The sequence below is a fragment of the Panthera uncia genome (genome assembly GCF_023721935.1).
Source record: "Panthera uncia isolate 11264 chromosome D3 unlocalized genomic scaffold, Puncia_PCG_1.0 HiC_scaffold_8, whole genome shotgun sequence".
NCBI classification, from domain to species: domain Eukaryota; kingdom Metazoa; phylum Chordata; class Mammalia; order Carnivora; family Felidae; genus Panthera; species Panthera uncia.
In genome coordinates, this window is record NW_026057586.1 from 81,688,166 (window position 1) to 81,705,803 (window position 17,638).

At 56.2% G+C, this 17,638-nt stretch overlaps 1 protein-coding gene across 4 annotated transcripts in view; it reads left to right on the top strand.

Annotated features, from left to right (window-relative positions):
- The window catches only part of HECTD4 (HECT domain E3 ubiquitin protein ligase 4), a 189,221-nt gene that overhangs the window by 167,209 nt on the left and 4,374 nt on the right, over positions 1 to 17,638 (top strand). For 3 of the 4 annotated variants that reach the window (XM_049619914.1, XM_049619916.1, XM_049619917.1), the window contains 12 exons: positions 1,136 to 2,442; positions 3,434 to 3,641; positions 5,673 to 5,896; positions 5,984 to 6,135; positions 7,508 to 7,614; positions 8,089 to 8,212; positions 10,456 to 10,646; positions 11,690 to 11,836; positions 12,404 to 12,523; positions 13,230 to 13,385; positions 14,763 to 14,866; positions 14,974 to 15,195. In XM_049619914.1, the coding sequence (XP_049475871.1) occupies positions 1,136 to 2,442; positions 3,434 to 3,641; positions 5,673 to 5,896; positions 5,984 to 6,135; positions 7,508 to 7,614; positions 8,089 to 8,212; positions 10,456 to 10,646; positions 11,690 to 11,836; positions 12,404 to 12,523; positions 13,230 to 13,385; positions 14,763 to 14,866; positions 14,974 to 15,195 (3,062 nt within the window). The remainder of the gene's footprint in view (positions 1 to 1,135; positions 2,443 to 3,433; positions 3,642 to 5,672; positions 5,897 to 5,983; positions 6,136 to 7,507; positions 7,615 to 8,088; positions 8,213 to 10,455; positions 10,647 to 11,689; positions 11,837 to 12,403; positions 12,524 to 13,229; positions 13,386 to 14,762; positions 14,867 to 14,973; positions 15,196 to 17,638) is intronic. The other variant, XM_049619915.1, reaches the window with a different exon arrangement.

Consider the following 17,638-nt stretch of genomic DNA (forward strand, 5'->3'; position numbering starts at 1 on the left):
CTCTGCCTGTCCCCAGCTTGTGCCCTCCCTCTCAAAAATATATAAACAAACTTAAAATAGTTGCAAAACAGCATCTCCCCTAAGAGATCAGTCAGTTTAATCCCCTCCCCTTATAGGTGCTGAGCCTGATTGGAGAGACTCTTGATAAGTCAGCTGACCTGGCCCTTGGGGCTCAGTGCCCACAGCACGAGTGTGTGAATTTAAGATACACATCTGGCACAAAGGGAACTTGATAGAAACTTGTGACCCATCTTGTCCCAGACAAATTTCCTGAACTTCAGTCCTTGTCATGCCTTCTTTATGTGATTTCCACCATGTCTGTGAATCATGCTTGTCAGCGTTTATTGATTTTCTGGCAATCAGCTCTTTTCTCTTTTTTTTTAAACTTTAAGGGGAGTTTTATGTTGCTACCTTAAGTGGAAAATTAGTATCTCTTGCTATAACCAGAAGGTTAAAAATAAAAATGGTTACTGTTAGGAAATTCTGACTGTTGCTGCCTGTCAGAGGCTCTGGGTCTGTGGCCCACTGTCAAGGATATATATATATATATATACATATATATATATATATATACACACACACATATATATATATGATATATGTATATATATATATGATATATATATATATCGTATATATATATTATAATATGTGTATAATATATACACCAGCTCACAGTAAGGCTTTCTTGTTGAAAAAACTAGGGCTGGAAGAGGAGTTAGGATACGTTGTCAGTGTGGATTTCTGTGCTAGCTGATAAGATTGGATTGTGTGCCCCCCCAGAGTAAGCGTCTCATGGTTTGGGAAGTCCTGTTCTCGTGACTTGTCACTAACTCGCTTGATAACCTTATGAGAAAGAAAATGACTTTTTTTTGGTGTGAGCCATAGACGCCGGCTCTGCACGACCGTGTGGCACAGGGGTTAAGGCCGCAGGCTCTGGGGCCAGCCGGCCAGGCTTCAGCTCTTGGAGCCTCTGCTTCTGCTTCATGTGTGAGATGGGGGTGAGTAGCGTAGGTCCTGCCTCTCTCGAGGTTGCCGGGAGGGCTGAGTGCGTCACGTGGCCGGGAACAGTCCCTAGTACGGAATCAGGGCCGTGCAAGTGACCGCTGCTGTTACTGTTTTCTGTTTGCCTCAGGAAACTTCCTGTGGACCACGGACATGGCGGCCTGTGTGAAGGAGCTTGTCTTCCATCTCCTGGCGGAGCTGCTGCGCACGGTGCACGCCCTGGAGCAGAGGAAGCACCCTGCTGGCCTGTCCTCGTCCATCGCCCTCCAGCTGAACCCCTGTCTGGCCATGCTGATGGCCCTGCAGTCGGAGCTCCATAAGCTGTATGACGAGGAGACCCAGAGCTGGGTCTCGGGCGGCACCTGCGGAGGCTCCGGGGCGGTGGCGGCCGCGGACCACGGCAGGTTCTCCACCTACTTTCACGCGCTCATGGAAGGCTGCCTGGCGGTGGCTGAAGTGACCCTGCCCACGAACATGAGCGTCACGGCCAGTGGGGTGCCCTCGACGACCGCCCCCAACCTCAGCGACTCCTCGTCCTCCTCGTCCTCCTCCCCGGGACAGACGCCACAGAGCCCCAGCCTCCTGTCTAAGAGGAAAAAAGTCAAGATGAAGCGGGAAAAGGCCTCCTCCTCTGGGAAGCGCCAGTCCTCGCGCTCAGTGGAGTCCGACTCCGCCATGCTCAGCATCGGGGGCAGCAAGCCCGAGGACATGCTGTGGTTTCATCGAGCCCTCACCCTGCTCATCATTCTCCGGCACCTCACCAGGAAGGACCCGCAGGGCCTGGGCGTGACGAGCGACGCCATCGCCGACGCCTGCCAGGCGCTGGTAGGCCCCACCGCCCACAGCCGCCTGCTGGTCATCTCTGGGATCCCCACCCACCTGGACGAGGGCATCGTCAGAGGTGCTATCCGCAAGGCCTGCAATGCCCACGGCGGGGTCTTCAAAGACGAGATCTACATCCCCCTGCAGGACGAAGACCCCAGGAAGCCGAAGGACAAGGCCGAGGGCGGCGACGGAAAAGCCGAGGCGGAGAAGACCCTCGGCTTCCCCAGCACAGACAGCCTGGAGGTCAGCACGTCCAGCAGCCTGACCCCTGCCATGAGCGTGAGCGCGTCCGCTTCCACCAGCCAGGCCTCCACCTGCAGCTCCCAGGGCATCTCGCAGACAGTCAGTGACCTCTCCGTGGATCCGCTGCCCTCAGGCCCTGAGCCGCCCATCCCTCCTGGCGTATTGGAGCCCCACGTGGTGTCCAGCCAGGAGAGTCTAGACATTTCCCTGTGCAGCACTGGCAGTCTGGGCAGCCTGGGCAGCCTGGCGGAGCCACTGGACAACGCAGAGATGGCCTCTGTGTCGGACATGGGCTCCGCGTACACGGTCACGTCCCTGGACAACCAGCCTCTCGCAGCACGCCCCATCAAAGGCTTCGCGGTCGTGGAGGTAACGGTTGCTCACGCAACCACTGAAATCATGAGCGGCTTGAACCCCCACAAGCCTCTTTAAACCCTCCAATGTCCTTTCCGAGGGATTAACTGCTAGGTGACCCGGGGGCACTTAGGGAGCTCCCTGAAGCGGCTCTTGGAAACCGCAGTGACTTACTATGTTGATTATCCGTGTTTGAGGTCACATCTCTGCGAGCGATGTCAAGTCTGATCTCATGAGGTCCTGCAGTTCTTGCTGAGTGTGGGAGGGAGGCGGAGGGGTCTGAGGGGCCTGCCTTTCCTGGCGGATGGGCTTCATCAAGCGCGATCCAGCTCAGGCCTGCCGGTATAGCGTTGAGTGGCCTTGGGTCGTTGTAAATGTTGCCATTGGCGGGAGGGATCTTCACTGATGAGCGTGAGAACAGACTGGCCGTTCTGCTGGAGAGATTCTGAGTTTCCAGGTCCCATTTACACGTCAAGATCCCATCTGCTTCTTGGGCCTCCTTGTCTAGAAATCCCACCTCCTGTGTCTTCCTGCACCCTTGTGTACGGGGACTCAGGCTCAGAGTAAAACTGTCCTCGCCTCACTGGACACGGAGAGGAAGGCCCTCAGAAGGAAACGTGCCTCACCTTCCTCTTCCAGGGAGCTCTGACAGGAAAGCTCAAGAACCTGGTGGTTGGCTTCTTCCCTGGAATCGCTTCTCTTAATCTATGCACCCTCTGCCTGGGGGCTTTTTCCGAGCCGAGCATGGACTTTAGCTCCCTGGGCATCAGAGTAAAGCCACAGACCTGGCCAGGGAGTAGCGACAGAGATTTCCACTTGAGATGTTCCCTTCCAAGTTAGTGCTACTGGCATGTGGCGGAGACTTTACCAGGAGGAGGCCAGCTAGCGGGGTCAGACCGCACTCACGGCACTGAAGACGAGGACAGGGTTTCAGGGAAAGGCGGGAAGGAAAACAAGGCCATTCATTCCTCTCCTCCGATGCTGACCCTTTCCTTTGTTCGCACAGATAAGATCCCGAGCCAAGATTGAGAAAATTCGAGCAAGTTTATTTAACAACAATGACTTGATCGGTTTGTCAAGTTTGGACGGTGAAGATGAATTGATGGAGATGTCAACGGAGGAGATTCTCACTGTATCTGTAGTAAATCAGAGTCTGTTTGATACTCAGGGGAGCCCAGGGCTAGAAGATTATTTCAATGATAAATCAATTAAAGGTGGGTTATGGGTTTTTTTCTTAATGAATAGACTGTTTTTTGAGCAGCTTTAAATTTACAGGAAAAAATGAGCAAAAGTCCTCTCCTCCCTTCTTTGTACCCAATATCCCCTGTTTTTTTCCTAATATCCCCAATTTTTTTTGATGTTGGTTTATTTTTTAAATTTTTTTTGTTTGTTTATTTCTGAAAGACAGAGACAGAGTACAAGCAGGGGTGGGGCGGAGAGAGAAGGGGACACAGAATCTGAAGCAGGCTCCAGGCTCTGAGCGCTCAGCACAGAGCCCGACATGGGGCTTGAACTCACGAACCACGAGATCGTGACCTGAGCCGAAGTCGGACGCTCAACTGACTGAGCCACCCAGGTGCCCCTCAATATCCCCTATTTTTAACCTCTTACCTGAGAAAGGAACTTTGGGGGGGCACCTCTAGGGGTTGGTGATTTGAGAAATGATGTGGAGGGTGTCGTGGATTTGGGACAAGAGGTTCTTTGCCCGGCTCACGGCAGTTGTCAGGGTTCTGAGGGCCATCGGGGCACCGCTGCGTTCCAGCCAGGAGACCGCCGGGAGCGGCTGTGCCACGACTCTCTTCGGGCTCGAGAGTGGACTTGCATTCGAGTCCCATTTTGCTTTTTATCTAGCCAGGCTTCCCTCTGTTCAAGTTCAGATGTATTCATTGTGTTCCGTCCTGTGGAGCTGGAACATACCAAGCACGTCGCTGGTGATCGATTGGTCATTTGCTTGAGGACAGTAAATGTCTCCACCTCTGCTCTAATTCTTGGGGAAGAAACAGTTCTAGCTCTTTATTCACCAAGTCCCACTTTGTCATTCTGACGACTCTTCGGGGTGGACCCTCTGTGGCTTCCCCACTTCTTTTGTGTGATACGGTGTGTTCATCCAGGACGTGGGCCCCGAGGCCCCGCTGAGCAGAATCTCGCAGCAGACTCCCGTCTGAGGCCGACGGCTCGCCTCACTTAGAAACAGTGGTTATTTTCTTGTTAGGATTACAGTCTTTTGTGTGGTCTTTTTTTTTTTTTTTTCTAGTCTTGCTCAACATTTTTCATCCGTGTCCTTTTTTTCTAAATCTTGAATATTTGAAATTTCATAGTAGTATTATAGAATTTGTTTCATGTTCCACAAGTACAAAAATATGATACCAAATATGGGCTTTGTTGTTGCCCCAATCATAAAATTTTGAAATATTCCCTCAGGGCTGGGACCAGGGTGAGGGAAGTGAGGTCTTGGGCACAAAATTTAATGGGCTCAAAATCTCTGTAATCTAGTTAAATAATATTTTGGTTCTATATTTATAGAAGTCAAAGTTAATGCAAAAAATCCACAACGAACAAACTGGTAAAGTTTAAAATTTTTTTTTTAAGTTTGTTTATTTTAGGGGCGCCTGGGTGACTCAGTCGGTTAAGCATCCAATTTTTTTTTCTTGTGCTCATGGACAATCTTCTTATATCTAAGGGAACTTTCTTTTCCCACTTGCTCAAGTCTTGAAGCACACTAATAATGCGAGATGTGCTCGACAGCTCGCGCTTTGCACTAAAAGCACTTGCAGACTCGGTGCTCTCTTGTTCCTTCGGGACTGCCCGTCACAAACGTGTGGTTGAAGTTAAGGTAGATTAGACTGCTGCGCTAAGTAGCCCTAAGAGGACAGTGGCTCAGACCCAGTGGAAGTGTGTTTCTTGCACATGGAAGAATCCAGGGTGAGTGCCGAGGTCCGAGTCCCAGGGGGTTGTCGTGTCCGTGCAGCCGGTGGAGGGGATGAGCGCAGAGGAGGGCAGACTGGCCCAGGATTGCTCCCGTCTCCTGTCCCAGGACCACACCCAGCAGCAGGGCGGGCCGAGAGTGCGGCTGGGGTGTGTGCCCACGAAGGGGAAACCAGGTTTTGGTGGCCTGCTCCTCACTGCCACTAAACGTCTATTACCCACGTTCCAAGATGAGCTGTTTCTGAGCAAACGCTGCGAGGCTCCTCCTGACGTAGCACATTCACGGCAGCATTGTTTCGTCCTGCCCCGTTTTGTAACAGGTGAGAAGCTGGTGCCCGGTGCCAGGGAGGTGCTGACGGAGATATTTAAGAGCTGTGCCCATTCGGAACAGATGCTGAGCCTGACACCGGCAAAGCCCATCAAAGTGTCGGACATTTATCTTAGCAAGGAGCAGATCAACTCCCAGACCCCAGGCAACCTCCTCCACCTCTTCTTCACCAACGTCCGGCCTCCGAAAAAGGTGCTGGAAGACCAGCTCACGCAGGTAGATGCCCCGCCCCGCCCCGCGTGCCGGGCCTCAGGTGCGCCCTGGGCTGAGCCCGAGGACCCTCCCTCCCTCTGGTGCCCACAGATCCTGAGGAAATACGGCGTGCCGAAGCCCAAGTTCGACAAGAGCAAGTACAGCAAGGGCGGGAAGGAGCAGCACCCCGTGAAGGTGGTGAGCACCAAGCGGCCCATCACCAAGCCGCCCGCCAAGGACAAGGCTGTGCTCAACAGTGTCAGGTGCGAGGGGCCCGGCGTGTGCGTCCGCCAGGGGACACGGGGCCGCCGCCTTGACCGTTTTCCCGCAAGGCTGTCCTTGCTCCCCAGAGGTGCAGACACCCTGGCTCTTCTTTGCTGCTGCACTGTCTTGGTGTCCCCGGCTTTGTCGACTCAGAGACACAGTGTTCCATTTTACCCATAAGTGTAGTAAAATCTGGACCATGCAGGCTGCAAAGCAGGCCAGTCTGAAGTAATACGACATTCAAAATGTACAGAATTGTTTAAAAAAAAAAAAAAAAACAAACAAACCTGACTTCTTTTAACCACACAAAGAATGCATAGGTAATACAGAAAAACTGTAAAATGCATATTAAAAACATATCGTTACTTCATATATAGCAACCCGCTTGTAACAGTTAAGTGTATAACCTTTTATTGGTGCATGTGTATTTCTTAAATTTTAAAATAGTACAAAATTCAACAGTATATGCAGTCAAAAGCAACACCTCTTCTCCATCTAAGCCTTCCTGCCGCCCTCCGTGAGATTGCCAGTGTTACTTCCATAGCCTTCCAGAACTCTCCTGTGTACACACAAGTACATGAGCATTCTCCCAGATGTCTCCATACTGTATACAGGGCCTACCCCTTGCTGTTTCCATTTACTACTAATCTTGGGGATGACCCCGTATCAACACAAAAATAACTTCGTGCCCTTTTTTTTTTTTTTTATAGCGCCATAGTATCTCGTGTGTGGGTGTGCACACATAATTAACAGAATTTTCTGCAGACATAGGCAGATGACTCTCAGGAACTCAAAACTGAATCTTCGATAGCAAAGTGTGACCTGGCAGGAGTCTCTAGAGGAATTGTTTAAAGGATCGGAAAAATCAACTGTCCTTTCGTTAATTATATATAAGTGGTGCTTACAAACCAGAACCGTACAATAGACTTTTCTGTGATGGAAATCTGTGCTGTTTCCCTGTCTGTGCTGTTGAATGCAGTAGCCACTAGCCACAGGTGGCCACTGGGCACTTGAAATGTGGCCAGTATGATCAAGGAATTGAGTTTGTTATTTTATTTTAATTTAAACTTTGGCTACATCTGACTAGTGACTGCTTCTTTGTGCAGCTCAAAAGTATGTAGAAGGAACATTCAAAAAGCATCTCCTTCAGATTTTTCATAGTTAAGGCATCATTTTGTCCTAATTTGCTCAGTAAACCCCTTGGTGAGAACAGAGCTGGTCTTGAGCCCAGCCCTGTGGGAACTGCAGGCCGTGGGGGGTGCCGGCGGGGGGGGGGGGGTCCTGAACTAATGCGCGTGTGAGGCTCTGCATGTCCTCTGTCAGGACAAGGTGTAGGCACAGGAATTCTGATTGCAGTGCTTTGGTCTATAGCAGGACTGCCTTAAGTGAGAAGAAGCCAACTGTGAAGCCAAAGTCCCCAGAAAAGAGCAAGCCAGATGAGAAGGACCCAGAGAAGTCACCCACCAAAAAACAAGAAGGTGAATGAGTAACTTGGGCCTGGAGACTGGGAGGCCCCCGGACCCAGCATTTGTCTGACTGGCCGGGCTCCCTTGGGGTTTAGGTGAGGCAGGGCCTCAACGCCATCTTTGTGAGTTTATGGAGGTCAGCACAGCAGCTCCCAAAATACCATGTATCCAAGGTGAAAAGTAGATGATGGTGATTGAAAGTAAAGATCTGGAGATCTGCTTAGAAATTCGCTTCCAGAAGGCACTTACTGGGCATTAGAACTTGAGCTTCCTTAAAGGCCCAAGCAGAGCTGGAGAAGAGTCAGGCTGTGGCTCGCTGACCTCATGAGGTCGCAGGTTGTGCCAGGTCAGTGACGGACCCTGGAGGGGTGGGAGGTGGGCGCTATGTGGATCGGGCCCTGCCAGGGACGTCTGAGGGCACGTAGTGAGGCCCCTGCAGTGGGAGGTTCTACCAAACTCCTAACAGTCTGCGTGCTTCTCCATCAGTCCCTGAGGAGAAGTATCTGACCTTGGAAGGATTTCACAAGTTTGTCATTGACCGGGCCAAGCAAGACATCCGTAGCGTCTGGAGAGCGATTTTATCCTGTGGTTATGACCTTCACTTTGAGAGGTAAGAAGTTACGTCTCTCAACCCAGTTGATACCTTGTATAAAAATTGTTTTTAGGAGCACCTGGATGGCTCTGTCAGTTCAGCGTCCAACTCCTGATTTTGGCCCAGGTCATGATCCTAGGGATATGGGTTCGAGCCCCCACGCTCAGTGTGAAGCCTGCTTGGGATTCTCGCTCTTCTCCCTCCCTCCCCCCCCCCCCCCCCCCCCTTTTGCTGTTTCTCTCTTAAAAAAAAAAAAATCGTTTTCAGCCACCAGATGTATTCCCAAGAAAATCCTTCCAGGGAACCATTCTGTCTGCCTTTCTTAATGCCTACTGAGTTATTTTCAAATTTTTCATAATTATTAAAGTGGGTGCCAGAACCTGTTTGGAAACAGACTCTGTTCTAAACAATAAATTCATTTTCTCACAGTTCTGGAGGTCAGGGGCTCAACAGGGTTGGTTTTTCCTGAGTTCTGTCCTTGTCTTATGGACAGAAGGTCACCTTCTCACTGCGCACACACGGGCCGCTGCCTGCCCGCTTCTGATGAGGACACCAGTCTGCTGGTCTGGGCCCCGCCCTTATGACCTCCTTTAACTTCATTAGGAAAGGGGTGCAGGGGGAGATACGCTTCAGCCCCTAACAGGAACGATTTCTCTTTCCAAAGACCCTTTGTTCCTCAGAGTCCTGCGTTGTCTCCGAGTCTCCGTTGCCCACTCTCTCTCCCTCCCAGGCAGGAGGAGCGCAGCGAGGTCACTGCCCGCCAGGTCCCCAGGGCCAGACAAGGATGGTTTCCCCTTTCTAGCCGCAAGAGAGTCCTAGGCAGGCGTGACGTCTGCAAACTGGAAGACACCTGCCTACCCTACTCCGGCGCTCACCCCTGGCGCTCAAAGCAAGGTGTGCCCGGCGTCAGGGAAAGAATGGCTGCCTCGAGCATGCCTCTTAAAAAAAGCCACTTTCAGGATTCAGAAGCCGTTTGCTGCTTGGTTCCGCCATTTTGTTCCTTCACGGAAGGCTCCGGGTCCATCCCTGGATGGGCCTGCATCATGGTGGCAGGAACGAGTTTCTTACTAAGCCAGTAGGAGAGAGAACTCTGGGGCTTTTGAAAAGTAGAATCACCTGTTTTGGACTAGAAAGTGCATTTGAAGCGGGAAGGGTGCAAATTGGACTACAAACGGATTTCCAAGTGACGTGTTTGTTGCAGCTAAAGGGCTCGTTCCGGCGTGTCACGGGGCCGCCCTGTGCCCTGAGCCCCTTCCGACACCGGGCCCAAGGGCGGCCAGTGTGGGGGGTTGTGAGGGGATCCCCACAGAGGAAGCTCGCTCTCTAAGCGCTGCTTGGGTAGGACGGAGGCGGCCTGTCCGGAGAGGTTCTGCCGTGGCCCCGAGGAAGGCCCTCCTGGCAGGATGCACCCTGTGCGGCACGTGGCCCAGTTGAGGTGCTGCGAGCTCCGGAGCTAAGGCACCCACCCACCCGCCAGCCTGCCTGCCTCTCTCGGGTGAGCAGCTGAGTTTGTAGGTTAAGGACGCGCGCACGTAATAAAAAGCCCAGGCAGTATAGGCAGGCACAGGGGAGAGGGCCTGTGATTCGGTGCCCAGGGGGCTTCCGTAAACGTGTCTCCCAACATTTTCTGGGGGTAGAGTTTTTTCAGTGCTACGGAAGTGGGATCAGACCAGACGTCTGCCTTTTTCGTTCTTCCTCGTCATTCAGTGTCACCGCAGCAGAGGGCTCCGCGGTCCCGTAGCCGTGGGCACTTGCGTCGCGTGTGATGTGGCTGCAGTTAAAGCGCTGCCCTCACAAACGCACCTTTGCCTGTTGGCGTAGCTCCCGGCGCCAACCCTGGGACGGGGCCGCCGGCCGAGGGTAACGGCTTCAGTGAGGCCGGCGGCCGGTGGCTTCTCGGGCCCTGGCCGTGCGCGCCCTCGGCGAGCTCTCGAGGCCAGCGCCGCCGCTATGGCTCCATCGTATAGGTGAGGAAGCCGAGGCTCGGAAAGCAGGCTTCTTTGTGGCCCGGGTCGCCAGGTGGCCGAGATTTGAGCCCAAGGGCCCCCGAGCCCCAGCCCGAGCCAGGCGCCCTCGCCCCCCGCCGCAGGAGGGAGCACCTGGGGGCGCGCGTCGCCAAACCCCAGGAGGGATGTGCCCTTCCGGCCCCTACGGCCTGCTCTGCTCCCTCCTCCCGCTGGGTCGCGACCGGCACCCCGAGGAGGAGTCCCGCGGTGTCCCCGGCGGCCCCGCCCCACCTCGCCCTTCTCCCCCGGCCCCAGGTGTGCCTGCATCGATGTCCGACACGCGCACAAGGCCTCAAGGAAGTGGACGCTGGAGATGGACGTGGCGCTCGTGCAGTACATCAACCGGCTGTGCCGCCATCTCGCCATCACGCCCGCGAGACTCCACCCCCACGAGGTGTATCTGGACCCCGCAGACGCCGCCGACCCCAGAGTGGCCTGTCTCCTGAGTATGTGGGTCCCCGGGGGTCTGGCTTTGGGGGACCGTCCCCTGCGCCGCCGCCGGGGTAGGCGCACCTGCCGTGAACCCCGTGGGCAAAGAAGAGGGAGAGAAAGGCACGAAGCTGGGACTGTGGCCGAGCTAAAAGTTTACAAGGCCTCACTGTGCTCGTTGCAAGGAAGCCGCGGGTGCTGCTGGGTGACCACGCCCCATCACCACACCCAGCCTCCGCCCAGAGGTCACGGTGGATGCCCTGCTGGAGTCGGTGGCGAGGGGGCGGGGCTCAGAGTTGGCCGTGCGCGTTAGAGGCATTATCCGTTAGGAGAGCGCGCGGCGTGTCTTTACTAAAAGCTAGGAGTGCGTGTGCACGCACAAATGCACCCACAGATGTTCTCCGTAAATCCCTCCGTGGAAGGTGACCGCTGGGCTTGTTTCTGTGCCTGTGCGCGTGTGTGCCACAGGCGGTTTTGAGTCTGCCCACTCTTGCTCAGCCGCACGGCCTGGGCCTTTGCTCTCTTCCTGATACTTCCAAGGTAAACGTGGGCCAGACGTGGTCCCGATGTCCATCTCTCCCAGCTGGAGAGGAGACGGACGTGAGCGTGAACAAGTAAGACAGTGTGCCAGTATCTCCGTGTCCTGGTCTTGGACATGTGTCGCTTTTGGGGGAAAGCAGATGAAAGGTACCCGGGACTCTGTACTATTTTTGCGGCTTCCTAGAAGTCTCATTATTTTGAAGTTGAAAATTAAAAATAGCAGCTCTGCAGGGCCCTAAAGATAGGCCAAGGTGGGAGGGGGCGCCCTCGGATTCCCTGAGCGCCCGAGCCTCCCTTCTGGCCAGGCAGGGCCTCCCGCCTTTGCTTCTGCTCGGCACAGGCCCGGGCAGATTGAGGGCCACGCTTGCTGGCGTCTCTGGGTGTCGGGGATGAGATGCCCTGCGGGAGCCTCCCGGTCCCCCCTAAGTGCCCACTCCTGATGGCCGCTTCGAGTGATGGGGGCCACTTGAGTCCGTTTGTGACCGAGAGTCTCGGCCTGACCGCCCCCTGTGCCCTGCAGACGTGCCCGTCGAGAGCCTGCGCCTGCGGTTCGCCTTGCTCCAGTCCCTGAACACCACGCTGGAGACCTTCTTCCTGCCTCTGGTGGAGCTGCGCCAGACCCCCATGTTTGCCCACAGCATCGCCGCCCTGCTGAAGGAGGCCAAAGGTCAGTGCCTGCGCCCGCCGCCGCAGCCAGACCCAGCAACTGCCCGGGATGACCCTTCTCCTTTACATGTGACCTACGTGTGTCCCCGGGAACGGCGCTCCCAGCCAAGAGCGGTTACTTCAGCTATGCTCTGAAAAATTAAATTCTCTAAAGTTTTCAAGGGTTCCTGACTGGCTCAGTTTGAAGACCTCACGGCTCCTGATCTCAGGGTCGTGAGTTCAAGCCCTATGCTGAAGGTAGAGGTTACTTAAGTGAATAAAGCTTAAAAACAAGAAGTTTTCAGGTTATTTAGAAATATATAAGGCTCTGATTCGCTGTCTGCCAACTAGGTGTTCCTGGACACAACAGAGTCAAGGTTCGTGCGTTACCATTTGAGCAGATACTATGAACTTGCCTCCCAGAAGGTCAGGACCATGACACCTGAGTGCCTCAGGGGCCTGAAGGGCATCCCAGGAGAGACTAGACAGACCCAAAGGGGACAGCATGTCCTCCGCCGGGCCTCAGAGGCCACAGGGAAGGAAGGCGAGCAGCCCCATCCCAGCCTCTCTCCCACATTCCTCCCCGCAGGGCTCATCTTTTACGACACGAAGGTGACGGTCATGAATCGGGTGCTAAACGCCACCGCACAGAGGACAGCTGACCATGCAGCTCCAGAGATCACGTTGGACCCCCTGGAAATCGTGGGAGGTAAAGTTAGCTGTACAGGCCAGAAAATACAACATAGCTGTGATCGAACAAAGGATTTAGTTGATTTGCACAGAAAAGAAACCTCTAGAAGAAGGGAGTCCAGATATCCATCTGGCTGCTTCGTCTTTCTCCTCCAGTGTCCCAGTGTGTGACTCCCACCTTCAGGGTCCCCTAGTGAGCCTGCCTTCCTGGCAGCAAGAGCGAGGGGAGGAGCTCTCCACTTCCTGGAGGCTCGCCTTGGCTTCCCATCTCCCGGGAGGCCTGCCACGTGGCCACACCTAACTGCAGGGGAGGCTGGGATGTGTACACTTAACTCTGGTTGGCCGTGGGCTTGCTGGAGTCAGGGTTCTGGCATCGGAGAAATTGGGGCGAGTGGCTACTGGGGAGGCAGCCAGGAGTCTGCCACGACACGTGAACCCACACGTGCCACAAATGACACGAACTGGAGGGGAGAGGATCACAGATGGGGAGGACACCCCCCCTTCCCCGGGGACAGAGGGAAGGCTGGGAGCCACACGGCCAAGGCACGAAGATGTTCCAAAAGCGGAGAGAAGGCAAGGCGGCGGACCAGGGGCAGGGAGAGGGCCAGGAGGCAGCCGAAGGCCCGGCCAGGTGTCTGTCCTGGGCCGGAAGAGCAGAGGAAGGAGAGGAAGGTGCTTCGGGGCGGGGGTTGGGGGGGCTGTTACTGGTTCCTCTCTCTTCCCAGGGGAGATCAGAGCTTCTGAAAACTCCTACTTCTGCCAGGCTGCCAGGCAGCTGGCCTCGGTGCCCTCATCCCAGCTTTGTGTCAAGCTGGCCAGTGGCGGTGACCCCACCTACGCCTTCAACATCCGCTTCACCGGGGAGGAGGTCCACGGCACCAGTAAGTGGCGGCCCCCGCCGGGCTCTGCAGCCAGTTCGGGCGGAGGCTGTGTTGAAAATGAGAGCATTTTTGGAGTTATTTTTAGTCTAAACTGCCCACAGTCCCCCCCACTGGCGAGACTAAGGAAGCTGTGTCCTTGTTAGCCTGCTCTGCAGAAGCCAGGACGACCGAAGGGCTCCCCAGTGCCCCCGTCTCCCATGGGACACATCCGAACTCTGAGCCCAGCGGCCCTTCCCGGGGGAGAGGGCCGACCCAAACCGAGGGTGTCTCTGTTGTGTCCGTTCGGCACGAAGGGCACCCCCCTAGTGCTCACCAGAGGTGGGGTCCCCAAGCTGGGACGGCACTGGGCGGAGGTCCCTGGCAAGCGCCGGTTCCCCCACCCCGGGGGCCGGTTTCGGGGGCCTGGCCAGAGCCACCAACCGGCACCGTAGCGTGCTCCGGGCACAGCCGGCTCTCAGGACCGCGTGCTCAGCACCTTCCACTCCTCACAGCACCAACACTGCACAAGAGACCGGCCTCGTCCCACTGGACCGGTGGGGAAACTGGGACGCTGCCAGCCCAAGTAGTGTCCCCAAGGTCGGGCAGCCAGCTGGGGTTCAAAGCCAGGTCTGTCCGATTCCCAAGCCCAGCCCTTGGCGGCTTCAGCAGGCCGGGGTCTCCTGCTTCTCCGCGGAAGCTGAGTGAGGACATCTGTCCCCAGGCGCGTCCCGTGCGTGGCTCCGACCAAGCAGTGGGCACGCACAGCTGTCCTCTGAGCTTCCTGACCTTAGGACATTGACAGGGGGTGCACAGGGGAGAGGAGACCCAGCCACAGAGAGGAGTTGGCAAGAAAGCCGCAGGCACGTTTGGAATGACGGCAGCAGAGATGCTGATGATCGCCGGTTGCCCTTGGCGGGCGTTCGTGCGTCAGGCTGTTCAGCCGGACGCTGCTCACTGAACAGATAGACACTGGGCACCTGGGCCTGGGGGGAGGGAGGGGAGCGCGGAGTGGCACGGGCGGCCCCACTCCTGGTACAACCCGGAGCGACGGAGGTGGATTAAACGAGCCCGCGGATCCGTGTAAGCTCACGGCGGTGCCAGATACGCAGGGCTCTGCATCCGGTCTCTCTGACTCCTTGAAACTAGCCTGCGACGTAGGTACGGTGACTGTCCCCCTTTGACGTATTGGGTCCCTGAGAAGTGATGACCTGGGGGTCACCCAGCCAGTAAGTGGCCCGGCGGGACTTGACCCCAGGTCTCCCCGCCCTCAGGCGAGCGCTCTCTCCGCCGCAGCCGAGTTCAGGCCGGCAAAGGAGCTGCCGTTCCGGGCGGGCGGGCAGGGTGGGCCGGCGGGGACCCGATGCCCCCGATGCCCATCAGCCTCCATGTGTCCCGCAGGCGGCTCTTTCCGGCACTTCCTGTGGCAGGTGTGTAAAGAGCTGCAGAGCTCCTCACTGTCCCTCCTGCTCTTGTGCCCCAGCTCAGCCGTCAACAAAAACAAGGTAAGACGGCCGAGGCGCGGGCCATGGTGGGGCAGTGGCCGGGACCTGTGTTCCCGGGGAGGAGGAGAGGCGCCCGGCAGTCGCTGCATCTCTGCCTCTGTGTCCAGGGCAAGTATATCCTGACCCCCAGCCCCATCACCTACGGGGAAGAGCAGCTCCTGCACTTCCTGGGCCAGCTGCTGGGGATTGCGATTCGAGCAGACGTCCCTCTTCCCCTGGACCTCCTGCCTTCCTTCTGGAAGACTCTGGTGGGTGAGCCTCTGGACCCTGACCAAGACCTGCAGGAAGCAGACATACTCACCTACAATTACGTCAAGAAATTTGAGAGCGTAAGTGAGTGAGGCATTTATTCCGGGGACAGCAGAACTCCAGAGCAGTGTCCCCGGGGCTCGTGGCTGCCTCTGTGATCTGCCATTTGCTGGGCCTCCAAACCCCGGGAGCCCAGGCTTCCACCCGAGGACCGACCGGGGTCTCCCAGAGAACGTTAGGGAACGTCAGCTGTCTCTGCCGGGCTTGCTTTGTGGGGACAGAAGCCTCGCTGGCTTCTCTTCCTGCTTGATGGGGCACGTCAGTCACTGCCCATCTGCTGCTGTTGGGCCTCCCAAGGACACAGGGGTGAAGGGTTCCCGGCAGCTGACTGAGCAGGCAGGGATGTCGGGGTGGGGACTCCTACAAGTGGACCCACTTTCACTTTTAAGAGCTTGGTTTTGGGCGCCTGGGTGGCCCAGGTGGTTTAAGTGTCCGACTCCGGCTCAAGTCATGATCTCCTGGTTTGTGAGTTCAAGGCCCGCATCAGGGCTCAGAGCTGGAGCTGCTTCGGATTCTGTGTCTCCCTCTCTCTCTGGCCCTCCTCCGCTCACACTCTCTCTCAAAAATAAACAAAAGAGAGTTTGGCTTCAGGGCCTCAGAGCACAGGAGACCGGCTCTTGGGGGTCACCTGGGATTGGCCAGGGACAGAGTTGGGAACGTAGCTGTCCTCTTCGTGCCCGGGGACACAAAGAGGTAGTGAGAGCTCGCCATGTCTGACCGGCCCCCTGGTGGAGGTGCGGTCGGCGCTCAGGCTGCCAGCTGGGCCCGTGGGAGCCCTTCAGGTCTGTCCACCGGTTAGCGGTCGCGGTGGCCTGCCGTGGGCCGGGCTCTGGGCTCTCGCCCCAGCCGTAGGAAGCTTCCAGGTTGTTCTCCCGATACGCGAGGCCCTGTTCCGAAGGGCTGTGTGCACAAGTCCTCGTGACAAGGCCGGGAGGAAGGGAGGCTCAGAGAGGAGGGTGGGCTGGGAACAGAGCCACCGGCGGAACCTAGGCCCGTCTGGCTGAAAAGCCTCCTCAAGCTAGAGACGGAGTGTGGTGGTGCCCCTGCCCCGGCCCTCCCCCTCGGCTCCCCCGCTGCCTGTGTTCACAGGGGAGCAGACTGAGGCCGGGCCGAGGCGGCTCTCGACGGGAACCCCAGCCGAAGGAGGCACAAAACTTGGGCCCTCTGCGGGGCCTCGTGGCCAGGCTGTCTGTTGTCCTCCCCTGAGCCGCCACTTGAGGGCAGCCGGCATGAGGGCGCACCAAAGCCAGGATCTCGGATTAGTGGCAGAAATGGGGCTGACAGGGAATGGGGTCCCTGCCCGGCACTGCTTCAAGAAGTCCTCCTGGGGCTGTGGGTAGCAGCAAGGGCCTGGGGTGCGCGGGGGGGATATGACAGTGTCCAGGAAGACCGTCCAGCCGAGACTTCTTTCTGAAGGCTCTGGGCAGAGCCACAGAGCGTGTTGGGACACCAGGCTACAGCAGGGTTGGGGCACACAGACCAGGCGGAGAGATTCTGAACTTCTGGTACTCGTTCCAGTCACCTTCAACATGCCAGAAGGGCAAGTTTGTTCTTCTCTGGGCCAGATCCCAGCATCTCCTCGGTAGCCCAGCAGGCACCTCAGTGTCTTTTGGACCCTAATTTTGGTGTTTTTAAATGATTTGCTTTTAAAACTAAATATGGATCGGGGCGCCTGACTTCTGCTCAAGTCACAATCTCGCAGTTTGTGAGTTCGAGCCCCGCGTCGGGCTCTGTGGTGACGGCTCAGAGCCTGGGGCCTGCTTCTGTGTCTCCTTCTTGGCCCCTCCCCTGCTCACACTCGGTGTCTGTCTCTCTCTCAAAAATGAACACGTAGGGGCGCCTGGGTGGCTCAGTCGGTTGGGCGTCCGACTTCAGCTCAGGTCACGATCTCGCGGTCCGTGAGTTCGAGCCCCGCGTCGGGCTCCGTGGTGACGGCTCGGAGCCTGGAGCCTGTTTCAGATTCTGTGTCTCCCTCTCTCTGACCCTCCCCAGTTCATGCTCTGTCTCTCTCTGTCTCAAAAATAAATAAACGTTAAAAAGAAAAAATGAACACGTAAAAAATCAATAAAACTAAGCATGGATGTAGGTTTGGCTTCAGGCAAGGCTGAATCCTGGTGCTCAAACAATGTCCTCAGTAATTGGTTTCAAGATGGCCCCTAGTAGTACAAGATGTACATCTCAGAGTCGTGTCCACACCAGTGAAAGTGCGTTGCTGCTTCCAAATGGTAACAGGAAAAGCCCTCCAATTTGGGTTTCGTTAGGTCTCGGGTGGCCTGGGCCACATACCTAACCCTGAACTCCCGGCAAACCGATTGGCCGGGCCCGTGCCACGTGCACGTTCATAATGGCCAAGGGTGGTCCCCGTGCAAACAGTGCCTGGTGTCTGCCCGACTAGAGATCGGGGTTCCGTCTTCCCGGGGACCCTGGGAGCAGGACAGGCAATTAGCCTCCGTCTGCCTCCGC